Raw genomic sequence first — 26,166 nt, 5'->3', positions numbered from 1 at the left:
CCACTGAGCCATTCAGGTGTCCAGCTGCTTGGTTTTTCAAACTTCAATCTCCTCCCTTGCACTCCCTCTTTTCTCTGTATCCTAGCCGTAGTACACTTGTTGCAATTTCTTAAAAATTCTAAGCTCCCTCCCGAAAAAGGAATTTATATGGGCTTTTCCCTGTGCCTGAAACACTTGTCTCCACCAGCCCTACACAGTGCATAGTTAGCTCTCAGAGATCCAGTGTCATCTCCCTGGGGAAGCCTTCCCTATGCTCTTTGCTCCATGCCCTTCCAGCATCACTGATCTCCCATTCACAGGAAGAGCTGTATTATTTTAAGCAAGCTGCTTACTCTCCCCGTGGCCTCAGTTTTAGCATCCAGAAAACTGGCATAACATACCTATCACATAAGGCAACTGTATAAATATATGTAATATGCTAATACTGGGCCTGACATACAGTAAGCACCCAGTTAACAGTACCGTTTTTAGTTACCCATAGAACAAGGTCCACAGAAAGGCATTTTTTTCCTGACTGAATAGAAGAGGAGAGAAAGAGAAAAGGATAGGGATGGATTTAAGTTTTTAGGTCCGGTGGTGCAGGCTGAGGTAGTTTCTATGAGATGGCAACAGTTTTCCCTGTGGAATGGGGCGTGAGGTCTTCTGATGTGTCAGTGAATAGAGCCTGTCCTGGTTGTAGACTGGGGAGGTGAGTAGAGAGTTGGTAATTGAAAATCTGAAGACAATGGAGAAATCATCACTTGAAAGACTAAGAGAACTTCCCAGGCGGTTCGGGTTGAATTTATAGTGTTATTAATCAGAGAGGCTATCAATATTTTCCTGAAAGTTACTGAGGGGCACAGGACCCCACTCAGAAAAGACAGGCGACTGGGGATTCAGAAACGGCTGACCTCTGTGAGGACAAAGAGCAAGAGCCTTCATGGTTTTGCCCCAGAAGTGACCGAAATCACAGACTCTGGATTCTAGGATGGAGAGGAAAGGAAGCAAAGACAGAGAAAATTCATGCCTAAATAAAACTGAGCACAGGGGAAGTAGAAAGGCCAATGGCCTAGTGGTTTCCATTAGGTCGAAGAACAAATATAGTGAGAATAACTGAGCAGGCAGCCTTGAGAACTGAAGCTCGAGGTTGGAGAGGGTCTCATTCATCATTTCAGAGGCCCCCCAGTTTACCAAGAAAGGGTAAAGGGTAAGACAGTGGGATGGGGGCTGACGGAAAGTGAAGAGGTCATTAGCAATGATGAAATCAAGAAACTGAGCAGCACAGGCTTAGCAGAGGTTTTCCTCACAAACACTGAAGTCACCTAAAATAACAGTAGGACTTGGCCACAGAGAAGGGCTACGAGCCATGTGCTCAAGTCTTGAAAGGACTGAAGAATGATTTCTGGAAGAGCTGCAGCCAACAGGGTCATAAGACGGTCTTTGAAAGAACAATAAAAACCGTTCTGAAACCTTATCAAACCCTTCATTCTTTTTTTCCAGGATTTAGGTAGCTCTAACTTCTAACATTTACCTTCCAAATCACAGACGGACTGCCAACGATCTTCCATTTTGCTCCAGGATTTTTGCCCTGAGCGCTAAAGATTTCAACAAATGCACCTCCCTGGAAAACAAAAATGCCATGTTTAAAGTGAAAGGCAATGCTAAGGAGGAAATACTATCCACCACAGTCTGTAACCACTGTTCCAGGCATCTGTCTGTTAAGTAGATCTCAGAGGAAACATTATCCCTATTATAACTCCTACATTATAACTTGATTGTACTTAAGCCCCAACTATTCTGATTTGGGTCACCTTGGATATATGGTTTAAAGAAATTTTTTTTTTTTTAAAGAATGATAAACATTAAAGTATGCCGTATAAACCCTACAACCTTTCAATGTGGGGTTCATTTACTTGCCATGTATAAATCATGCTTACAAAACATTCTGTTGATCTATGACTAAAGGGTTTAAACTCGAGAGCTAGGCTAATAAATTCTGATGTTATCCGTGGCTACAAGCTTTCCAGTCATATTGCCCCAAGCTCCAATATCAGCTTTGATATTTATTAACTATCTGACCTTGAAAGTTATTTAACCTCTTGATTCTCCATCTGTAAAATGGGTTGTTGAGTTCCTAGGATAGTAGACATAAACCATCAAGCATGATACTTTGTATGTAGTAAGGGCTCAGTAGTGCCAGCAATAATTATTCAAAAAAAAAAAAAGGCAAATTGAGTATTTTGGTACTGGTTAATAAAAAAGCTTGGGAATGAGTAGAGATTGGAGGATGACTGTTATTCTGAGCATTCCTATAAGATCTTTTTATATATTTAATATAAATTAATTTGGAAATCTGTAAAATTCATATAAGAAAAATAGAGAAGCATTTCTATAGACATGCTATGTGTTCCCTATTCTAAACCTGAGAACATGCAGGGCCATGCTTATGTAAAAATACTAAACACATTACTGAATATCCATAAGCTTTAATTATCAAAGAAAGGAATTAAGATGATTATCTCCGAGGAAGAGTAATTGCAAGAAATTGAGAATCTGAAATGAAAACTAAAGATGGGTTTCTTTTATAGTCTATTTAAATTACAAGCAGCACATGAGCAAATCTGCCTGATTTCTGTAAAGAATTTCCAGCTTTTAAGTCTTCTCAGTAATACAAAGATATTTTTGTTTCTGAGTTTTAACACAATCACTTTAACTTCAGACACTACATTTCTTCTTCCTCGGGCAGTATTATGTGCAAACTGTGTGTGGTTAAGAGTTCTTATAGAGTACTACAGTTTCTGGGGTTAGGTCGGATAGCAATAAAAATCTTAAATTTGAGGCAACTTTTTTTTTTTTTTTTTTTAAGAAAAGTCCTTGTACTTGGTGAAATACCTGTCCCCCTCCCCCCCCCCCCTTCCTTCTGCTTTCTCTTGTTTTCCAAGTTTTCTACTGCGGCCATATGCTTTCTTGTAACAATATATCTCACCTATATTAATTGGGAGGAAAAACTGTCTTAAATTGCTCTAACACATTTAATGGTCATCAAATGGGAGTAGAAGAAAGAACAGCTGACTGCTTGGAGGACACTCCTAAGAAGGCAAGTAGCATTTGGTATAAAGACGTAGAGGCCACAGAGAGTTTAGTTTCAGCACGGGGATGGGGTGTGTGTGTGTGTGGGGGGGGGGTACTGCTGAAAATAACAGCAGGACTACTAGAGTAAACAGATGGTAAACCGGAGAACGTGACCTCAGGTAGAAGGGAGGGAAGGGCAGGAGGCTAGGGTCAAAAAAAGAAAAGAAAAAAGAAAAGAAAGCCAAGCCAACCAGGGAGGGGTCCAGTGAGGTGAGAAGAGCAAGCCCTGTTCTGGAGACACTAGGATCCTCAGGGTGACAGAGGAAGGCCCAGCAGTTTCCCCAGGGCGATGCTTGCGCATCAGCACATCAGCATCGACGGGAGGGAGCGGTTACAGATGCCCTCCCTCACTCACTGGATCTGGGGCGAGGGCCGCATTTTCACAAGTGAGCCCCCAAGTGTTTGGGAAATCACGGACCCCAGTTTTGGGGGTGGGGGGAGGTGGGGGGAAACAACAACAGCAGCAGCAGCACGTGGGCAAAACCGCTTCTGGTTCCGCTCAGGGGCACTTCCACGGGCCCACCCACTCCTTGGCCGAAGAGCTTCCGAGGCGTCCGCGCATCCTCAGCGAGCGCCCGAGGCGCCGGGCTAGAGAACTCGGGGTCAATGGGCGCCGCCGCCCGAGTTCTGACCCAGGAGGTCCCACGCCGGTTGAGGTTTAAGCAAGATGTGCATTTCAATCGGGAGTCGCAGGCAATCCGGACGCTTTGAAAAGAACGGAGCTGGAGATGGAACCCCCCCCCCAAAAAAAAGAAAAAAAAAGCCCAATCCTCTACCCACACCGTCGTTTGCTTAATCTTTTCCTTTTTCTTTTTTTTTTTGGGGGGGGGGGTGTGGTCACGACCACTCATCCAGTACTTTTCCTTCTCACCCCCCACCCCCCCCCAAAAAAACCAAACCAAAACAACTCAATTATGGGGAGTGGGAGCTTTGTCCCCACCCTGAACACGACCCAGGTCCCCCAAGAGAATGCTCTAGACAGGCCGGAGCGCCGTTTCGGGTTACCTGGTACTCATTTTTGAACATTCCCGCGGGGGTCACGCGGGCCCCCGACGGCTGGGAACGGAGGGCGAGAGCCCCCGAGCACGACGGCGGGGACGGGGACGGGCTTCGCGCGTCGGCCCGACCGTCCTCAGCTCCACGTCGAGCCCCGGCCCCGCACCATCGCGGCCCCCGGCGGAGCGAGGGCGCAGCGGTCTGCGCGGGCTCCCGGCGGCCCCGGGGGACCGGCTGGACGCGTAACCTGCGTAACCTACGTAACCGGGGCGCCCTGCCCGAGCCCCCGACGACCGCCCGCTCGCCCCGCCCCCGGGCTCCAGCGGAAAGGGGCGGGGCCGAGCGGCGCCCGCCTTCGGGCCGCACCCATTGGCTCCCACCAGGCGCCTGCGCGTTGAGCTGCGTTGGGCTGCTCGCCGACGGGCCGAGGAGGCTACGCGGTGACGTCGACGTTGCCCAGGCAACTGAGGGACTCTCGGGGAGGCGGTGGCCCGCCCGCCCTGTGCCCCGTGCTCTCTTGAGGTCGTGACCTCCGTCTGCGAGGGGGCGAGGAAAAAAAAGCCTAAAACGAGCCTTGTCTAAGAGCTAGCCACCGCAGGTGCTGGACTCTTCTAGAAAACCTGTCCCGTCGGCCTGGTCTCTCTTTGTAAACACTGATAACTGGTAGGTTGCTGAAGAGTCCTGGAATCATGGAACCCTCACGTAGCCTTTGGTTTGAAGGTTCCCAAACTCTTGTTTCGTTGAGGCACGAAGAGGGTCAGCTAGCAATTCCCCGTTCGTTGTTTAGAAGGCCCAAGAGGTAGAAGTATTTACTCAAAATCACTGCACGTGTTCCAAAAATATATATATATATTTTGTTTTTGTTTTTGTTTTTTGTTTTGTTTTCTTTTTGTTGAAAATTCATACATCATTGAATCAGGCACTTTAAAAAGAAAAGTGGTTTTTTTTGTTGTTGTTCTTTTTGTTTTTGTTTTTTTGTTTTTTTTTTGCTGAAAATACATCCCTTATTGAGCCAGGCACTTTCCTAAGTTTATTTGGTTACTTCGTTTGGTTTCTATGTCAGAACCACTCTTAGAATGTAGGTATTATTATCACTTTCTGACTCAGGTGAAATGGCCTCTCCAAGATGACATGGCTCCATAAGTGGTGGAGCTTGTTTAAAGCTCTGTCTGGGGGATCCCTGTGTGGCTCAGCAGTTTAGCGCCTGCCTTTGGCCCAGGGCACAATCCTGGAGTTCCGGGATCGAGTCCCATGTCAGGCTCCTGGCATGGAGCCTGCTTCTCCCTCTTCCTGTGTCTCTGCTTCTCTCTCTCTATCATAAATAAATCTTAAAAAAAAAAAAAAAAAAAGCTCTGTCTGATGCTCTATTACTCAAGGCTGAGTTAGGTCAAGGGTATAGTGTTACTAATGACCAGGTGCCTCTCACAGAGCCCCTCCTCCAGGCCAGGTAGTTCTCATGTTCACAGGTTAAAGATTAGTCTCCTTTCCGTTGAGAGTATTTCGTTTCAGAATTGATTACAAATTTACTCAAGGGCATGATGTTAGTTTTTAGTTATGACTGAGCCTGATATTCGAACTCACCCAGAAGTCTTAAATATTTGTGTTCCATATAATATGCAATGACTGTGGATCATGTACAGCATAAAATAATGAATACTATCTGGACCTGCTCCTTATCAGAGCTAAGAAAAACTGATAAGGAACAAACTTATTTGAACACACTAAATCTAATACCAGGTATGTACAAAGGCCAAGATGAAGTTGCCACATACCTGTAAATTGCAGTACAATATCTAGAATCCAGAATCCCTGATTTCTAGAGCTCATACCTGGTACAACAGTAGTTTTTGATAAGACTGTGTGCTGGAGGCTTTGGGAATTATGGCCTATAAACATGGTCTCTTGTCTTATGAGGCTTGTTATCTCCTGGGGAACACATTTATGCTTTCATTCATTTAATGGGTAATTTCTAGGGATGTAATATAGTCTAGACACTATGCCAAAAGCTAGGTGTACAAGGAAGGCCAGGTCTTCATGGAGCTTACACATTAATAGGGGCAAGACCTAATAAGTGAATAAGTATGTACAACTTGTGATAAATCCCAGGAATCTATTGTTAAGGAATAACATTGGAAGGGTCTATTAGTTTCCTGTGGCTGTTGTAACAAGTTACCAAAAACTGGGTGGCTTAACAGAAATTTATTCTCTCACAGTTCTGGAGGCCAGAAGTCCAAAATCAAGGTGTCAGCAGGGTGACACTCCTTTTGGAAGCTTTGGAGGAAAACCTGCTCTTTGCCTTTTCCAGCTTCTCGTGGCTTTTGGCATTCCTTGACTTGTGACTGCATCTCTCTCCAGTGTCTACCTCCTTGGTCATACTGCCTCTTCTTTTCCTATGTGTGTTTTCTCTCAGTGTCACTTATAAGGACTATTATGATGGTGTTTAGGGCCCACTTAGATAATTCAGGGTTATCACTTTATTGCAGATTCTTAGTCACCTCTGCAAGACCTTTTTCCCAAATAAGGAAACATTTACATGTGGGCATCTTGGAGGTGGGGGGTGATCACATTTTTTGGCCTAGCAAAGGGTGACTTGCACAAGTACTTTTAGATAAATCCTTTAAGGATGAATGGATAAAGATGTGGTGTATATATATATATATATATATATATATATATATATATATACATATATATGTATATATATATATATTGGAATATTACTCAGCCATCAGAAAGGATGAATACCTACCATTTGCTTCGACATGAATGGAACTGAAGGGTATAATGCTGAGTGAAAGAACTCAATCGGGAAAGACAATCATCATACAGTTTCACTCATATGTAGAATATAAGACGTAGAGAAAGGAACTAATAGGGAAAGGAGGGAAACTGAGTGGGGAAAAATTAGAGAGGAAGACAATCCATGTGAGAATCCTAACTCTGGGAAACAAACAAAAGGCTGCAGAAGGGGAGGTGAGTTGGGGGAATGAATAACTAACTGGGTGATGGGCAGTAAGGAGGACACTTGATGGGATGAGCATTGGGTGTTATACTATATATTGGAAAATTGAATTTAAATAAAATATTTTTAAAAATTATAAAAGAAAATGCTGTAGGAGAAGCAAAAGTCAGTGGGAGTACAGGAGGAATCTAGAGAACATCTAAGTCTTTTTTTGTTTTTGTTTTTTTAAAGATTTTATTATTTTATTCATTAGAGAGAGAGAGAGAGGCAGAGACACAGACAGAGGGAGAAGCAGGCTCCATGCAGGGAGCCCGATGTGGGGGGACTTGATCCCAAGACTCCAGGATCACGTCCTGAGCCAAAGGCAAATGCTCAACCGCTGAGCCACCCAGGGATCCCCACATCTAAGTCTTCTAGCAATCTATTTGGGTCTCTGAAAAGCATATTTTAACATTATAGCTGAAAAGAAACTCACAACTTTATCCTGTGTTAGTTTCCATTCTACCCTAATCATTATCTAAATTTATTTGTTCATATATTTATCATCTGTCTTTAGTTATCAGAAGGTAAATTTGATGAGGGCAAGGGTTTTTTCTGTGTTCATCATTATATAACTACTTCCAACTACTAAAGTAGTGCCTGACACATAGAAGGTGTTTTATAAATACATATTTGCTGATTGGATTAAAGGTACCTTGTCCTTTCAAATTCACCATGTCCAAAACATAACTTATCTGAACCTGGGCCTTTTCCATACTTCCCAATCTCATTAATACCACAGGGCCTCCTGCACGCTCACTCCCTATCATATAGCAGCCTCCAAAATGACGTTCAGTGATTCCCCACTTTCTGGTATATTTGCCCTTTGTGTAACCTCCCCTTGTAAGTGTCATGTGCCTAGTGACTTGTTTCTAATGAATACAATATGGTGCTGAGATGTCGTTTCCAACATTAGATTACAAAAAGATTGTGATTTCCTTCATGCTTGGTTTCTTTCACTCCCTTGCTCTGATTCTTCTCCCTACCTATCCTTACATGAAGAAAGCCAGTTGCTTTATTGTGAGTACCCCCTTAAAAGGTCCATGTTGCAGGGAACTGATGTCTCTGGTCCACAGTCAATGAGGACTTGATATCAACAGTCACACAAGTATGCTTAGAAGTTAATCCTTCCCTGGCCAAGCCTTAAGGTAAATGCATCCCTGGTCAGTGCTTCGATTGCAACCTTATGACTAAGCCAGAGTCAGAGGCACCCAGCTAATTTGTACCCTGATTCCTGACACAGAAATTATGAGGTATTTATCGTAAACTGCTAACTTTTAAGGTAATTTTTTATAAAGCACTAGATACACTACCCATACCCAATCCATCACCCAAATCTATTTGTTTTTATCTAAATATTTCTGAAATCCACTTACCGTCCCTCCAGTCTGTATCATTTACCTGTGATTTGCTCTTCTCTGAACTACTATGATAGCCTCCTACTTCATATACCATGTTGGCCTCCCTTCAAATCCATCTGCACGTTGCAGAGTCATCTTTATAATGCACAAATCTAGTCATATCAGTCTCTTGCTTCTAACTTTTTTGTGACTATACAACCTGTCTTCCTCTCCAGGCTCAATATACAACAGCATTCCCCCTTTATTTTAGTCACATTGAGTTTTCTTTTAGTTCATGTTCACCATGTGTGCTTCCACTGTAAGGCCTTTGTGCTGTTTTCTTGAATACATTATTTTGCTCCTTTTTTTCTTTGGTTAGGGCTGACTTCTGTAAACAGAGTTTAGATCAAGGGTCCCCTTTTCAGGGACACATTCTCTTTCCTTGACTTGATCAGATCCCCCTATTTATAGGTCCCTTTTTTTTTTTTTAAGGATTTTATTTATTTATTCTTGAGAGACACAGAGAGGGAGGCAGAGGAAGAAGCAGACTCCCTCTGGGGAGCCTGATGCAGGACTTGATCCCAGGACCCCGGGATCACGACCTCAGCCAAAGGCAGAGCCTCAACCATTGAACCCCCCAGGTGCCCCTATTTATAGGTTCGTAGAAAATCATTGCTATTAGCATTACTGAAATAATTGAAATTTTAGTGTGCTTATCATATTGGCCATCTCTGTTGGACTGTCAATTTCAAGAGAGTAAAGACCATGCCTGTTTTGTTTACCTTTGCATCCCTAGTGCCTGATATACTAGTTCAGCCTTGTTCCTAATATAACAAAATAGTAATCCTCCTTTGAATGAATGAGTGAATGAAGAAGGGAGAAGATGAAGGATGAATATTTCTTAAAAGACAGCCACATGCTTTGGTGTTGAGAAAACAAGAAGAAAACAATTGAAAATACATTAATGTAAATGAGTGAATTAATAATTTCTATTGATGGAAAAGCTAGTAATAGAATTGAAATGATTAATCATAGTGCATCATTAAGTCTCATTACTCAGGTGTTTTTGGTTTTTTTTTATCACCTGTTTATTCGATTTAAGGCTAGAAGGAACCAGTATAATTTATTTCAATCTCCTTATCTCCTGGAGAGAAAGTAATTATCCCAATGCTCAGTTGTCCAAAGATTGGGTCATTGGGTCATTTCCTAATCCTCCTAATTCCACAAGTTCAGGAGACTTATAATTGGACTTTGATTAGCAAATGTAGGATAGGGCCTGTCCAGGCAATGGGCAGTTCTGAAGGCTGCCTGACTCAGATCAAAGTTGTTTTGTCTATGGTGAAATCTGCGCTTAACCACTGACAGTGGTGGCTGTCAAGCAAAATTAGAATGTATGCTACTTTAACAATATGAGCTTAAAACCAGAGATGGGAAGAAGTCCAATTTTCAAATGCTCTTGTTTGATTTGGACGAATGCAAACCATGACTAAAATCTTGGATTTGGCTATGACTTTAAGAATGGCTACCAAGGAGTGCCTGAGTGGCTCAGTCCGTTAAGCATCTGACTCTTGGTTTTGGGTCAGGTTATGATCTCAGGGTCATGAGACTGAGCTCCGAGTTGTCAGGCCGTACACTCAACATGGAGTCTGCTTGAGATTCTGTCTCTCCCTCTTCCCCTTCCATTTGTGTGTGCATGTATGTGCATGCTCTCTCCCTCTCTCAAAAAATAAATCAATATTTAAAAAAGGAAAAAAAAGGAATGGCTATCAAATTTCAGCCCTAGCCACCAAAAAAAAAAAAAAAAAAAAACCAAATGAACAAACAAAACCCCCAAATAATAAAAAACCCAGCCTGCCCAACAATTTTGCTTAAACCAAGTTATTTATGTACATTATAAAAGTGAAACATTTTCTCTAATTGCTACAATTTTTAAAGAAGTCAGTACATTTAGTAATTGCGTTAAATTGCTTAACTTAATTTGACAACATTAAGTCACTTTACATGCTTTAAAAGTGCTTGTCTTTGTTCTACAAAGAAAGTAATTTGGTGGTGTATGAATGTTATTGAAGGATATTGGATTATATTTAAAATGGAATAGACTACAGTTTTTGAGGGTGGTGGAATCTTTGTATGGCAATGTAGTCATTCAGGTTACATCCTATGATTATCAATTTGACAAGAAATAGTATTCTTTTGACCTAAGAATATACAGCATTTACTGTAGTATAGTTGTAGTTTATATTTTGGTTGCAGTTCCTAATCAAATTATTTAGCATAATAGGAAGGAAAAAAGATATTGATTTGATGATCAGAATTTGTTTTGCTACACAATAATCTAGAAATGTTTAACACTCATATGGTTATTTTTCTGCATTATGGAATAACTTTATGAATGACAGTAATGCCAAGTTGATAGAATAATTTCAAAACTGTAACTATTTTACAGTTCCAAGGGGTTGAGAAAAATTAGTGATACCTGAGTCATTGATTTTGCTTTTGATTTGAGAGTAGTGATATCTTCTTTTTTCAAGCATGTATGGTATGGGGAAAGATTTTGAGGATTTAACTGATGGTAAATATTTTTCACCTCTCTAGTCTATGAGGTTCTAAAGTGATGCTTTGCTGCCTGTATCTTTAGATGACCAAATACTTCAAAATTCATGTATAAATTTGAAATTTCCCAAACTAGCTACTACTGGATGATTTTCCCAGGGGAAAAACAGACAAACAAACAGTTGCATCATTGAATGTTTAGGTATGAATGCTTCTCTAAAACAGTTTTATGAAGTAAGCACTGAGATTGAGAAAAATGAACATATTTGTAAAATGCATCTTTGAAAGGATTAAATGAAGTAAGCTGATATTTATTACCAGTTGGTTTTAAAATATATAAATGCTCTTCTTTTGTCAGAAAAAGTTAAGTTAGATCCCAGTAGCCATTTTTTAACCTAACTATCCCTAACCTAAAGCCAGTTAGTTTTGACTCAAGAAGGCTACAAAAAATGGGATACTTGCATGCAAAAAAACAAAACAAAACAAACAAAAACAAACAAGCAAAAAAAACGAGGTTGTACCCTTACCCTATGCTACATTAAGAGAAAGAAAAAAGAAAGAAAGAAAAAGAAAGAAAGAAAGAAAGAAAGAAAGAAAGAAAGAAAGAAAGAAAGAAGAAAGAAAGAAACTCAAAATGGATCAAAGACCTAAGCATAAAATGTGAAATTATAAAACTGTTTTGGAAGAAAACATAGAGGAAGAACTTCATGTCACTGGATTTGACAGTGATTTCTTGGGTATGATACTAAAAGCACAGGCAACAAAGTTAAAGGACAAATTAGACAACATCAAAATTTAAAATATATGTGCATCAAAGGAAATGATCAACTGAGTGAAAAAGCAACCTATGGAAGGAGAAGAAATATTTGCAAATCATCTATCTGATAATGTGTATATTTAGAATATACAAAGAACTTCTACAACTCAGCAACAACAACAAACAAGTCACTCAATTTAAAAATGGGCAAAAGATTTGATGAAAAGATCTACAAATGGCCAATAAGTACATGAAAAGATGCTCAACGTCACTAATCATTAGGGAATTGCAATTCAAAATCTCAATGGCTTTTTCGCAATGGGTTTGCCACCAGAACACAGGTGTCATGAAAACCACTGCTAACTGTAAACCAAAATGGGAAAGGAAAAGACTCACATCAACATTGTCATCATTGGACACGTAAATTTGGGCAAGTCTACCACTACTGGCCATCTGATCTACAAATGTGGTGGGATTGACAAAAGAACTGTCGAAAATTTTGAGAAGCAGGCTGCTGAGATGGGAGCCTTTTCAGTATGCCTGGGTCTTGGATAAACTGAAAGTTGAACATGAACGTGGTATCACCATTGATATCTCCCTGTGGAAATTCGAGACCAGCAAGTATTATATGACCATCATTGATGCCCCAGGACACAGAGACTTTATCAAAAACATGATTACAGGCACATCTCAGGCTGACTGTGCTGTCCTGAGTGTTGCTGTTGGTGTTGGTGAATTTGAAGCAGGTATCTCCAAGAATGGGCAGAGCCATGAGCATGCCCTTCTGGCTTACTCACTGGGTGTAAAACAACGAATTGTTGGTGTTAACTAAATGGATTCCACTGAACCACCCTACAGCCAGAAGAGATACAAGGAAATCGTTAAGGAAGTCAGCACCTACATTAAGCTCTGGATTGCATTCTGCCACCAACTTGTCCAACTGATAAGCTCTTGCATCTGCCTCTCCGGGACGTCTACAAAATTGGTGGTATTGGTACTGTCTCAGTGGGTCGAGTGGAGACTGGTGTTCTTAAGCCTGGTATGGTGGTCACCTTTGCTCCAGTCAATGTTAGAACTGAAGTAAAGTCTTTGGAAATGCACCGTGAGGCTTTGAGTGAGGCTTTTCCTGGGGACAATGTAGGCTTTAATGTCAAGAACGTTATCTATCAAAGATGTTTGTCATGGCATTGTGGCTGGTGACAGCAAAAATGACCCACCAAAGGAAGCAGCTGGCTTCATGGCTCAGGTGATTATCCTGAAACATTCAGGCCAAATCAATGCTGGATATGCACCTGTGCTGGATTGTCACACAGCTCACATTGCTTGCAAGTTTGCTGAGCTAAAGGAAAACATAGATCATTGTTCCTGGAGAAAAGCTGGAAGATGGTCCCAAGTTCTTGAAATCTGGGAATGCTGCTATTGTTGATATGGTTCTTGGCAAACCAATGCATGTTGAGAGCTTCTCTGACTATCCTCCTCTGGCCATTTTGCTGTTTGTGACCTGAGACAGACGGTTGCTGTGGGTGTCATCAAAGCAGTGGACAAGAGGGCAGCTGGATTTGGCAAAGTCACCAAGTCTGCCCAGAAAGCTCAGAAGGCTAAATGAATATTATCCCCAATACCTGCCACCCCAGTCTTAATCAGTGGTGGGAGAATTGTCTCAGAACTGTTTGTGTCAGTTGGCCATTTAAGTTTAATAGTAAAAGACTGGTTAATGATAACAATACACTGTAAAACCTTCAGAAGGAAAGGAGAATGTTTTATGGACCATTTGTGTGTGTGTGTATGTGTGTGTGTGTGTATGTGTTGCAGTTTTAAGTTATTAGTTTTTAAAATAAGTACTTTTTAATGGAAACAACTTAACCAAAAATCTGTCACAGAATTTTGAGACCCATTAAAACAAAAGTTTAATGAGAAACAAAACAAAACAAAACAAAATCTCAATGAACTATCCCCTCACACCCATTAGGATAGCTCATATCCAAAACACATAAAATTACAAGTGTTGATGAGGATGTGGAAAAATTAGAACCCATGTGCATTGTTGATGGCAATATAAAATGGTGTAGCAACTATGGAAAACAGTATTCAGTTCTCAAAAAATTAGAATTACTGTATTATTCACTTCTGAGTATATATTCAAAAAAATTGAAAACAAGATCTTGAAGAGATATTTCTACACATATGTTCTTAACAACATTATTCACTATATTAAAAAATGGATCAACCCAAGTGTCCATGGATGGATGGATGAATGGATAAACAAAATGCGATGTATACAATCAATGGAATATTGTTCAGCCTTAAAAATAAGGAAATTCTGACACATGCCACAATGTGATGAACCTTGAGGATATTATGCTATATGAAATAAGCGAGTAACACACACAAATACTATATGATTCTACCTATGAAGAATATAGACCAGTCAAAATCATAGAATCAGAAAGTAGAATGATGGTAGCTAAGGAATGGGTAGAGTAGGGAGATGTTGGAAGTTTTTAATGAGTATAGAGTTTCAGTTTTATAAGATAAAGTTCTGGAGATTGTACAACAATATGAATATACTTAAAAATACTGAACTGGACACTTAAAATGCTTAAGATGATAAATTTTATGTTTTTTTTTTACCACAATTAAAAACATTTTTGTGGGAAGAGGAGGACTGTAGGAAAATATGTCTAAAAAAAGGCTCCTTAGAAACAGCTTGAGAGTGCTGGTATTAATAATTGTGCATGTGTGCATGCATGTATGCGTGTGTGTGCATGCTCAGGCATGTCTATTTTACCTGAATTATTTAAAGTTAATGTACAGGCATTGTAACACATTACTGCTAAATACATAGCATAATAGCAAGTATCTCCTAAGAACAAGGATAATCTGCTACATACCATTTTATGCCATGACTCTACATGGATGCTATACCTCAATATCATTATCACATTCAAGAAATTTAATATTAAATAGTGTATTTTGATATATAGCCTATATTCATATTTTTCTGGTTCTCCTAACAATTGTTTTTTTTCCACACAGGATCAGTTAAGGATCATACTTTGAATTTAGTTATAATGTAATTATAGTCTCCTTTAATTTAAAAGAATTGGAGTATTTAAAGATATTGGCATTTTGGATAGTTCACACTAGTTGTTTTGTAGAATGTTGCTCAATATGGGTTTGTCTGATTGTTTTCTCATGACTAGATTAAACATTTAGGGCAGGGCAGCCCCGGTGGCTCAGTGGTTTAGTGTTGCCTTCAGCCTAGGGCATGATCCTGGAGACCCAGGATTGAGTCCCATGTCGGGCTCCCTGCATGGGGCCTGCTTCTCCCTCTGCCTGTGTCTCTGCCTCTCTCTCTCTCTCTCTCTCTCTCTCTGTCTGTCGTGAAGAAATAAATAAAATCTTAAAAAAAAAAAAAACTTTTAGGGCAAAAATCACTACATGAGTGATATAATGCATCCCTTTTAGAGATAAATAATATCAGTTTGTCCCATTGTTGTGATGTCAAGATTGATTATTTGGTTAAAGTGGTGAGGAGATTTCTCTGTTGATTTTTTTTATTTGTTTCTGATTAGAAAAGGCATATATACTTAGTTTAGAAAACTTGAAAAATGCAAAAGGAAAATCATTACACAGTAATAAACATTGTTAATGTTTTGTGTATATCCTTAAACAATTTTCTATTGTTCAGCATATAGTTATTCCAATTTTTTGCTATTTAAAATTTTTGTTTTTGTAAATAACCCAGTAGTGAACATCATTGTCCCTCTTCAGATCTTTGTCCAAATTTTAAAAAATTATTTCTGTAGGATTTCTAAGAAGTCAATTGTTTGGTTGAAAGGTATTTATTTTCTAGAATGTTTCACATTTTCTAATACTATATTCTTTCTGAGATTTTTATTTAGGTATATAGTACTCAAAAATTTCTCATCAAATGTAAATTCTGTTTTTTCGACAAAAATATTAGTTTAAGAACCTGGTAGAGAGAGATAGCTATCCTCATTCTATGTGCCTAGTAGAGAAGGTCTTAATTGTCTTAATCCAGTCTATGGTAAAGTGTTTTTGTTTTTTTTTTAAAAGGCTTATTTATCTTTAGAGAGACAGCATGAACATGGGCAAGCCAGGGCAAGGGGAGGGGAGGGGCAGAGGGAGAGAATCTTTCGGGCAGACTCCCTGCTGAGTGAGGAGCCCTCTCCTAGGAAGAGCTCAGTTCTACAACTGATGAGATCATGCATGACCTGAGCTAAAACCAAGAGTTGGATTGCTTAACCAACTGAGCCACCCAGGCGCCCCGTGGTAAAGTTTTTCTGAAGTCACTATCCACAGGTAATCCAATCAGCCAAAGACAGGGAAAATAGGGTATTGGGTGAAAACAGCACTACTAAGTGAACAGATTTTTCTGAAGTGATAAAAATATTTGTCATTTTTAGTGTGTTTAGTTTAACACTTGGTTTAAAGAAAAAACACTCTTCCTCGATGTGTTTTTGTATTTGGCACATGCATTCATTAAAGTGTCATTTCCTTCATGTTTTCTACCACAGTTCAGGTCAAAATAATTTCTGATCCTCAATTATGTAGTAATATTTCTACTTACTGTACAAATATGATCTTGTCCCTTCACTGCTTACGTGCTTTTTAGTGATTTTTTATTGCTATTGAGGCAAAGGTGCAGCTTACAAAGCCCTGCGTGGTGGTTGAATGGATGTGCAACATAAGGAAAAGGGAGGATTTAAGGATCCTGTCAGCTTATTTCTTAGATAACTGGGTGAATGGTGAGGTCATACATGAGGAAGAGTATATTCTGAATTAAATTAAGATGGACTAAATTTGAGGAACCTGTGGGACATATAATTAGAGCTATTGAATAGGCAGTTGAGTATGTGGTTCTAAAGCCCAAAATGGAGATTTGGGCTAGAGATATAGAATCAGGAGTTATCAAAATACAGATGGTAAAAACTCTGAGATAGTGGAATAGAAAAACCAGAGAGACTCTAGAGTGAGAAGAAAAGAAATCTTGACCAGAAATGACATGTAAGAAAATGGGTAAAGGATCAAGAGAGAGCAGTCAAAAAAGTAGGAGAAAGACCACATGTATCTGGTGACTCTTATGCCAATGGTGTAAAGGTCTTTCAAGAAGGGAATAGGTCAGCAAATGCCTACAGTCCTAAGGTGTCAAATAAGATAAGGCTTGAAAAGTAACACAGAGATCAGCAGTGACCTCTGCAAGATTACTTGTTGGAGCCATTCAGAAAGAAGACAGATTCCCCTAGACTGAGTAGTGATTGGCAAGAAAAGTGCTGATAGCAAGAAAATTGGTAATGAAAGGGAATAGAGAAACTTTAATAACTAGTGCTAGGCAGTTTACAGAGTTTTTAATTATTATTTGTTCCCAATGGGAAAGACTTGGATTTTGAACATATAGAGGAGAGAGATAATCATCAGGAGATCCCTGAAAAGGAAGAAGTAAATGAGATTTAGCACAGAGGTAGAAGGATTGTGCTTAGACAGGAAGAGAAGTGTATGATCCATTTTAATTTTTTTGTTTTATTATTTTTAAAGAAGGTTTATTTATTTATTTTGTGGAGAGAAAGAGAACACAGTGGAGGAGGGATAGAGGAAGAAGGAGAGAAAGAATCTCAAGCAGACTCCTCATTGAACAGTCTGACACCTCTCATGACCCTGAGATCATGACTTGAGCTGAAGTCAAGAGTTGGACACTTAACTGACTGAGTACCCAGGCACCCCTGTATGATCCATTTTAATGAAAGACAATGTATAATTCATAAAGAAGCAAGCATGTAGACTCTTACTATATTTTCCTAGATTATTTGAAATTTAATTTTATATTCTTGAATGAAATTTTAGTATGCAGACTCTTTTGAAGGTTACAATTATAAAATACCTTTCCACCAGTATGAATAAGAGCAAAATAGGTGGTTTTTGTTTGTTTGTTTGTTTGTTTTGTTTTGTTTTTGGTCTGAGAGAGCCTTAAGTTAATGTAGTTTAGTTGAATATTGGAGACTGGTTATATAGACTGTAAATGAATTTTTTTTGTTCCAGTATTATGAATAGGAATGTATATGTGGTGAACTTTAGAAGAAATGTTCTTCTGCCATAGTTCTATGAAACTATAGGATAATTTACAATTGAAGGCAAAAATGAAAATTTTAATGCAAAGAGTTACAAAGGTCAAAATTATGCAGCAATTTAATCTTCAAATCAAAGGACAGAGGACAAAATGTATTTGTTACTGTAAGTCTGTTAGGAAACTCACCTTTTTCATGCTTTGTCAAAAAACCTTAAACATTCACAGTTTAAAAATAGCCTATTTTATTGTTTTATAAAGCAGATTATGATTTACTTTTATGAATTTAGTCACTGTTAGCATTGGAGAGAACATTGCATAAGTACCCTGTTATGAAGATGGTTTTACTCATGAACCAGATCATAATGTTAAAAAACAAACAAAAACCAGATTATGATATCCAAAGTTTTGGATCTTGATGGTGTTTGAACTGATTTGGTGATCATGTTATTTGGTATTATATTACTATTTTGTATAATAGGAATTTTGCTTAATTGAGTATATTTCCCAAGTCAGAAGTTACTAATTTACACATTTGTTCTATCAGCACTCTTTTTGTTTAAAGTACTTGAACACCAAACTGAAATTGGCTGAAACAGTAAGTAGTTATTAGTTTATGTAATTTAGCTACTCAGAGTAGATCCAGCTGTATCCAGAACTCCCAAAGCATTGCCAATTTTTTTTTCTCTATATTCTTTCCTCTAGGTTAGCTCAATCCCTAGGCTAGCTCTCCTTGGGTTTACAAAATGGCTGCAGCTTTTTCAATCTCATATCCTTATATCAAAGTGGAACATTCTGAGCCAAAGTCCTTAAATTCACCTTCATTTGCATCGACTGGGGTCATATGCCTATCTCTACCAACCACAGTGGTCAGATAACTGTACATCTTAATTGGCTTAAGACTGGATTGTGTCTGGTTTTAAACCAATCATTGCAACTAAGGAAATGAGATATGTTGATTGACTTGGAATGGAGTCTCACCCAAACTCAGACTGGGAAGGTGGAGGGATTGTTTTCATTTTTTTTTTTTTTTTGAGGGATTGTTTTCAAAGGAAACTCTGGGTCCTCTTATAAGAAATGTTGGGATAGATGTTGGGTAGCCAAAAGCAGATGTCCACTATAGTGTTGTCATGTATGTGGTAATTTTGTAGAAATTACAAATATTTTTTATTCAAAGTATGATGAATAATTTAATATAAAAGTTTCTCTACTATTCTTTAAATGATTCAATGTACATACGTTTAATCCAAATGTCATAGGTGTTACTGCCCATTTAATTATTCCAGGTTTCACATTAACTCTTAGATTCTCTAGGACCCTATCTGCATAGACACAGGAAATCCAATATGTTATTGGATGATCATGTAGTTTCCAGGATCTTTTTTTTTTTTTAAAGATTTTATTTATTTATTCATAGAGACACGGGGAGGGGGGGCAGAGGCACAGGCAGAGGGAGAAGCAGGCTCCACACAGGGAGCCCGATGTGGGACTCCATCCAGGGTTCCCAGGATCAAACCCTGGGCTGCAGGCGGCGCTAAACCGCTGCGCCACTGGGCTGCCTAGTTTCCAGGATCTTTAGGGGAATACTAGGTATTTAGGAATCACTTTGGAAGTAATTACTTGGCTGCACTATTCCTTAGACCCAAAATTTTTATGAAGGATTCCATTTCATTGCCTCTATTGCCACTAAATATCTGCCATTTTTGAAGCTGTTGAAATTAGACCATAACTACTTTAGCTAATGTTGTCTCCAGTAAGAAAGAGACATTGGGGAGTTGGTGTACTACTCACAGCTAGGTCTTGGTGGGTCATTATGCATGAATAATTTCACAGAATACCAATATCAGATAAGAGTACTCTGTGACTGTGATAGATCAAATACAAAAACAATGGATTAAATAAAATAAAATAAACAAACAAAAACAATGGATTAATATACAACCATGTCTGAACACAAACACATGAACATGGTCCAAACCATGGAGGTGAACAAATATATCCTGGCTAATATGAGTTACAGCTCTCTCTTTGCCACTTAAGCTAAGCTTTACCCGATTCCTCCTGTTATATAGATAAGATTTATTAATATTCCCAACTGCTGAATTACCTCTGCTTCCTGACAGGATCCAATCCCAAATAAGGCTGTGCTTCCCTTAAACTCTCCCCCACATCAGCTAATATAAGCCCAAATTCTAAAATAAATTTTAATACCCTCTTACCAAGATGCCCATGTTCCCCAGTGGTATGTTTTTCTCCCTGTTTGTAATAAACAAGGAACCCAACTTGTTCAATTACTGATACGTTCCTGATGTTCTTTAGCTCTTGGGAATTGACACCAGTAAATCTAGAACTCTATATTTATTCATAGGAAGCAGATAGAAAGTTTGTAATAAATTCTACTCAATTGCCAGAATTGGAGGTAGGGGAGTCTTAAGTTACTTGGGCCCCAGTGTTCAGTGGTTAGCAATAATAATTTTTTGCTCAAATTCTGAACCTAGTCAAGCCCTAACTTTGAAGCCAAGACTCCCAAGTAGAACTATTTCAGTAGAGTCACCTACACTGTCTTGCCCTGGGTACCACTTACACTGCTTGTCACCATTACTGTTGATGACTGATTTGCTGGTATAGTTCTTCATCTATTCACCCAGGCAAGGATGCTTTTTCAAGATAAGAAAAGGTGTTGGGGGTCAAGAGGGCTCTACATGAAGTTGACTGAGTACTAAAGTGCCCTCATTTTTAAAATTCATACAAATAGCCTCTCTCCCCTCTCCCCAACTGCAGACTAATTCCACTGGAGTGGTTGGGTTGGAACAGTTTGGCTATTCGCCATATCTCCAACCAATATCCTGCTACTATTTTGGATGCTGTTACTGGTCTAACTCATTGTATATTATTCCCTTATGGTGGATCCTCTTCTGGCATATCTCCTCCTAAAATCTAACTTTCATTAGGACCCCCAATTCTCTGTCAGTTAGGTATATCTCAGCCTCAGTAATGGATAGAGTTTAAATGTTTTTTCCTGGAAGGCTTTGGCCCCAGTGCAAACCACAGAATGCAAATGGATAAATGCAGAAGGCAATTTATTCTGCTCCAGTACCCACAAACATCTAATCCTAATCCAAACTGACATATGTGGAGAGGAATGTTGTCTAATCCCACTGACCAAAACCATGTGGGCTCCAACTCTACTCAGGTATCCTTTTACTAGCTTTATTTCACTAACAAAAATATGTGCTGCAGAATGGGATTTCCTTATCCCTATTACCCTTTCTCATCCCATAGGAGTCAGATATGTTTTTAAGTATATTCATTGAAATTAAGCAATGGGTATATAGTTGATAATATGAAGAGAAAGTTTTATCTCCGAAGGTCCAGTCTGAAGGACTTCACCTCCCTTTTGTTAACACAGGGAAAGGACTTGTCATGGAGGCATGGGTAAGGACTGGAAAGGACTATACCATGGAGGCATGGGTAGAATTTAGAATGATCTACTCATTCTACTTAAGCTACTCTTCTAGAATGGAGCTTCAGGGAGTTCATAGGGGGTAGGAGAGGCTACAACAAAGATCATTAAAGGGCTTGAGGCAGTAGAAAGGACTCCAACATGCTCATCTTGCATGGTCTTTTGGTATCTAATGTCTTTGTGTGTTTGTGTTAAGTTAATAGAAAAGATGTTTCTTACTGTTTACAGACTTCTGTGTATGTGGTTATAGTGCATGCATTATGCATATGTACACATGTAAACATAATGATAGTCTTTATACCTTAATCAATTGAAAAACCCTTGAAAAAACAGAAAAGTTCAAAGCAAACATACAAGATAAAGGTTTGGTTAAGACCATCTTTCTTGAAAAGACTTAGGAAGTTTTACAAACTTTTTGTGAAAGTATTTTAAAATGGTCTTCAGGCATACCTAAAGTATATACTAGTCATATTTATTACACAATAATACTTTATGATTGTGTAAATTTGCTATTCTTTCTTAATATAAAAATTATATTAATTAACCAAATTTAACCAGAGATTTAGGGATGTTTGGTTATGTTTTAATACTATGACCCATTTTCCTAATAAAATCCCTAGTATCCCTAGGGGAAGCAAGTTACTTTAATGCACTGACCATAGGACCCTCTGCTATCCCCCCCCCCCCACAACTCCACCCCTAGTCTTCACATTATTTGAATGTCCTTCAGTTTTAAGACCTTATTGCTCACCTCCACCTTGAAAACTCCTTTGCTGGCTTTTCCTTCTCTCTAATTGGAAGTACTTCTCAAGGCCGAATTATTTATTCATTCAAAAGTAGATAGTTAAAAAAAAAAAAAAAAAAAAAAAAAAAAAAACAAAAGTAGATAGTTGAGAGCTACTAGGTGCCAGGCAGTGTGTTAAATATGGAATATAACTGTCAGCAATGCAGTATTTATCTTCTGCTTTCTCTATAATCAAAAGAACTAAAATTAACAGAATGTGTGTCAGGCCCTATTCTAAGTACTTTATGTTTATTCTTTCTTATAATCCTGACAACCATCCTAAGAGGTAGTTTTAATTTAATCTCTACTTTACAAATTTAATTTAACCCCTATTTTACAAATACACAGAGTAGGACAGAGGGTAAGCAAGTTGCTCAAAGTAATACAGAAAAGGGTAAGCCCATCCTAGGATACCTATACTGCTCTTCTGAAAAACACCATAAAAGAGATACAAATTAGTTTTTTGTTTTTTTGTTTTTTTGGAGGATATGACACCTCTTGTAGAGTGGATGAAATTTGTAAATGTGGATATGAGCATGGGCATGAGACCGTAGAATGAAAGATACCATTTACATATAATATGTAAGTATCAAAATATATTTACTCAAATATATTTACTCAAAACAAAATCATAATCTCTTTTTGGCTACTGCTGTCATCCATTAGCTTTATTTGGTATATCTAAAATATTTAAGAGATATTCTGTCATTCAGATTCAAAGAAGTTTGAGTGATGCCATGCTGTATTTGCTGGGGTGCATGGTAGGAAATGCACAAGCATTGGTACCGTCCTCCACTGCTGTCTTTGGTCTCTTCCCAATCCTACACTTTCTCTGTTGGCCTGACAAGTTGCTAAACATAATCTTTCAAATAGATAATAATGGATAATGCACTTAGCTAAATTAAAATTAATTATAGCTATATTTAGATAATAAATGGTTCTATTGAAAATAGGACTCATTTCTATAGAACAAAAATTTAATCTCTGTGTAATATTGCTTGGGGAATCTGGTATTCTCCTGATATAGAATTAGAATTAAGTTACTTAATACTTATTGAATTATTTTAGCTTTTGAATTTTCTCTCCCCACTTCTTTGTTCCATTTGTTTATCTCCTTGGTTGACTTGTATTTTTTTTCCAATCCTTGTATTTTTCATAGTAATATTCCTTTTAATACCTGTAAGCTAAAATGTAAACACTACACAGCAAATATGTCTGCAAAGGGACTTTAGCAACTTTGTTTTCTGTTTATTTGCTTGTTTTGGAAATTGTTCTGTAGTTTGCTGAAAAGCAATCCTGTTGATGAATAGTAGAACCAGTATTGGAATTACAATTTTCTTTGAAAGTATAACATACAATCTTAGGTGAACTTTTTAATATGTAAGAACATGAAGGTATTGTCATAAATAAGGTTAATGTAATAAAATACAAAATTTACACATTTTAATTTTTATGTCAGGTTGAAATATACCAATAAATATGCTGTTGTTGCTCTAACAAACCACTGTGTTGCCATCTTCAACCAAAATGTAGATTGTTATAGGTAACTAGTCTCCTATTTTTACTTCAAATAGTTGAACTTAGCTGCAACATGCTGAGAACTGAATGGCTCTAAGTTAGAAGATTCTTTGGTGCATAACAAATATTCAGTGTATGATATTGAGAATCATTTCTATGTAAGAAATCCCATGGATGCATTTTGGCTCTTTTTCTGTAACAAATCATTTAAATTTGAGATCACTTATATAAATATGAATAAGTATAGTATACAAGTCCTGTGTATTATAATACAAATTTTAAATGTTTGAATGTATTGGAATCTGCAAGTTTTCTAGTTGATTATTGGGATAATAGCATCATTTATTCAGATGTTAGAACCTTATAGATAAGTAGGAAAGATGATAGAAATTTACGTAGATTTAGATCGGCAGGTAAGAATTGTGCCATACTTTGTCTTAAAAAGGGTATTTTTTTTTTAATTGAAGTTCGATTTGCCAACATATAGGATAACACCCAGTGTTCATCCCATCAAGTGTTCTCCTCAGTGCCCATCACCCATTTACCCCTCCCCCTGCCCACGTCCCCTTCCACTACCAAAAGGAATATTTTTTTTTCTAATTCTTTGGAGTCAAGTCTATGAAAACAAACTTTTCCTTTGTATGTTATGGCCTCCTTAAAGGTATTTAATGAGTCAAAAGGACTAAAATTGTAAGATAGTATAATTGTAAATAATTGTAAAATAGTCGTCATTTTCGTCAACTGAGGCTATGCAGCCATAGCAAAACAATCCTTAAATCTTAGAAGCTTGAAACAATAAAGGTTCATTTCCTGGTCTTTTAGCCCATTTCCCATTGGTCAGATGTAACTCAGTTTGATGTTGTCTTCATTCTGGCGCCCATGCTGAGAGAGCAGCTTCTACCTACAACATTGCCAGTCACATGGTGAAAGTAAGTGAAGAATGCAGTAGAATGACACAATGGCTCTTAAAGCTTCTGCTTGGAAGTCTCATATCTGGCTTCTCATATTTTGGCCAAAGGAAATCATGGCAAAGCCTGATGTCATGAAGAAGCACCAAATATTTTGAACAATAATATAATATAAATCACCATACTCTTCCCTCTTGGTCACAAATATTCATTTCCTTCCCTTTTGCAAGGGAAGGAAATTGTAAAACCAATTCATTCTATACCTAAGGTAGACAATGCAATAGTCCCATCCAATCACTATAGTATAAGGCTCAAGATTCAAGGTATTACAATAGCTTCCCTATAAAGTTTGCATGTAACTCCTTTACTTTGGGGATTGTGAACTGAAAAAGGCAAATTTTCTACTCTCCTTAAATACAAACAAAGATGGAACACAGATGAGTGCTGCAATGAGTATTCCCATTCCTGAAAGGAGAATAATGGGAAACATAGTAGTCATTAGTTTTCTCATTAGAGTCTGAAATGCTCCAGTCTTTGCAAGAGCTTTTTACCCTACCAATGAGAAATATCCCTTCATTGGTCATTGTTTCTGCTTTCTAATAATGTTTCTGCTTTCTAATCTTCTCAGTACATTCCCCACTCCTCCCACCTGCTGCCCCAAGGCTATCTGCTTACCTTCCTTTTTATCATCCTTCCTGGATAGTCTAAAGAGGGCACTGGAGAGTATGCCTTCCCTAGATGCTATCTATCTTCCTTAGTGTGCTACTGAGTCAACTAACTCAGGAACCTACCCTATCTTTGGACTGTCTTTTATATGAGATAATGACGTATACTTTTATTAATGCCAGTGTGATTGAGGTTTCTCTTACATGCAGCAGAAAACATTCTAATTTATAAAAACTTAGTGTCATATTGTTCTGAAATAAATAGAACTCTGAAAAATAAGTTTTTTCAAGCTGGACTATAACTGCATCAAACTGATTATTAAGATACTCTAAAATGGAAACTGCTTCTGAAATTCTTTTCAAGTATTATTTTAATATGAAAAGATAAAGACTTTTAGCTATCACAAACAAATGGACAAACTATTACCATTCTGACCTCATAACTTGATGTTTTATTATTTAAGACTCATGATCTTGATTATCATGGTACAAAGATTATTCAATAGGGAAAGAATAATCTTTTGAACAAATGCTTCTGAAACTACTGGATATCCACATGCTAAAGAATAAAGTTGTAAAAAAAAAAAAGAATAAAGTTGTATTCCTATCTCACCCCATATTCAAAAATTAACTCACATTGGATCAAAGACATAAATGTAATGGCTAAAACTACAAAATTTTTAGAAGAAATCATATGTGTAAATCATCATGACCTTGGATTAAGCAATGGTTGGCTAGGTATATCACCAAAAGTACAAGCCACAAAAGAAACAAATGGATAATTAGACCATAAAAGAGAAAAAAAAATTCTGCTTCAAAAGACATAATCAAGAAAATGAAAAATCAAAAAGATGGAAGAAAATATTTACAAATTATCTGATAAAAGACTCATATCCAGCATGTTTAAAACATTATTCCTAACTAACAATAAAAAGATATATAACCCAATTTAAAAATGAGCAAATGATTCAAATAAGATTTCTCC

General features: G+C 38.0%; 1 protein-coding gene, 1 long non-coding RNA gene and 1 pseudogene across 19 annotated transcripts in view; 1 reads left to right on the top strand and 2 right to left on the bottom strand.

Moving 5' to 3' along the window:
* Window positions 1-4,429, bottom strand: part of CFAP20DC (CFAP20 domain containing) — a 261,970-nt gene extending 257,541 nt beyond the window's left edge. For 7 of the 18 annotated variants that reach the window (XR_013357811.1, XR_013357810.1, XM_077858275.1 and 4 more), the window contains exons 1-3: window positions 4,117-4,428; window positions 3,639-3,816; window positions 1,511-1,600 (exon numbers count right to left, since the gene is read on the bottom strand). Coding sequence is in view for 15 of the 18 variants with exons in the window: in XM_077858275.1 (XP_077714401.1) it covers window positions 1,511-1,600; window positions 3,639-3,816; window positions 4,117-4,127 (279 nt within the window). In the remaining 3 variants the exon portion in view is untranslated. Of the gene's footprint in view, window positions 1-1,510; window positions 1,601-3,466; window positions 3,584-3,638; window positions 3,817-4,116 lie in introns of those variants that run through there. The other 11 variants (XM_077858281.1, XM_077858282.1, XM_077858278.1 and 8 more) reach the window with 9 other exon arrangements.
* Window positions 4,430-4,546: 117 nt separating this feature from the next.
* Window positions 4,547-26,166, top strand: part of LOC144289832 (uncharacterized) — a 170,385-nt gene continuing 148,765 nt past the window's right edge. Inside the window, exons 1-2 of the long non-coding RNA XR_013357809.1 lie at window positions 4,547-4,770; window positions 22,576-22,672. This is a non-coding gene — a long non-coding RNA (uncharacterized LOC144289832). The remainder of the gene's footprint in view (window positions 4,771-22,575; window positions 22,673-26,166) is intronic.
* Window positions 24,881-26,166, bottom strand: part of LOC144291059 (heterogeneous nuclear ribonucleoprotein A1-like) — a 29,755-nt pseudogene continuing 28,469 nt past the window's right edge.

The sequence above is a fragment of the Canis aureus genome, chromosome 19 (genome assembly GCF_053574225.1).
Source record: "Canis aureus isolate CA01 chromosome 19, VMU_Caureus_v.1.0, whole genome shotgun sequence".
Taxonomy (NCBI): Eukaryota; Metazoa; Chordata; class Mammalia; order Carnivora; family Canidae; genus Canis; species Canis aureus.
This window is presented reverse-complemented; position numbering and strand designations above follow the sequence as displayed.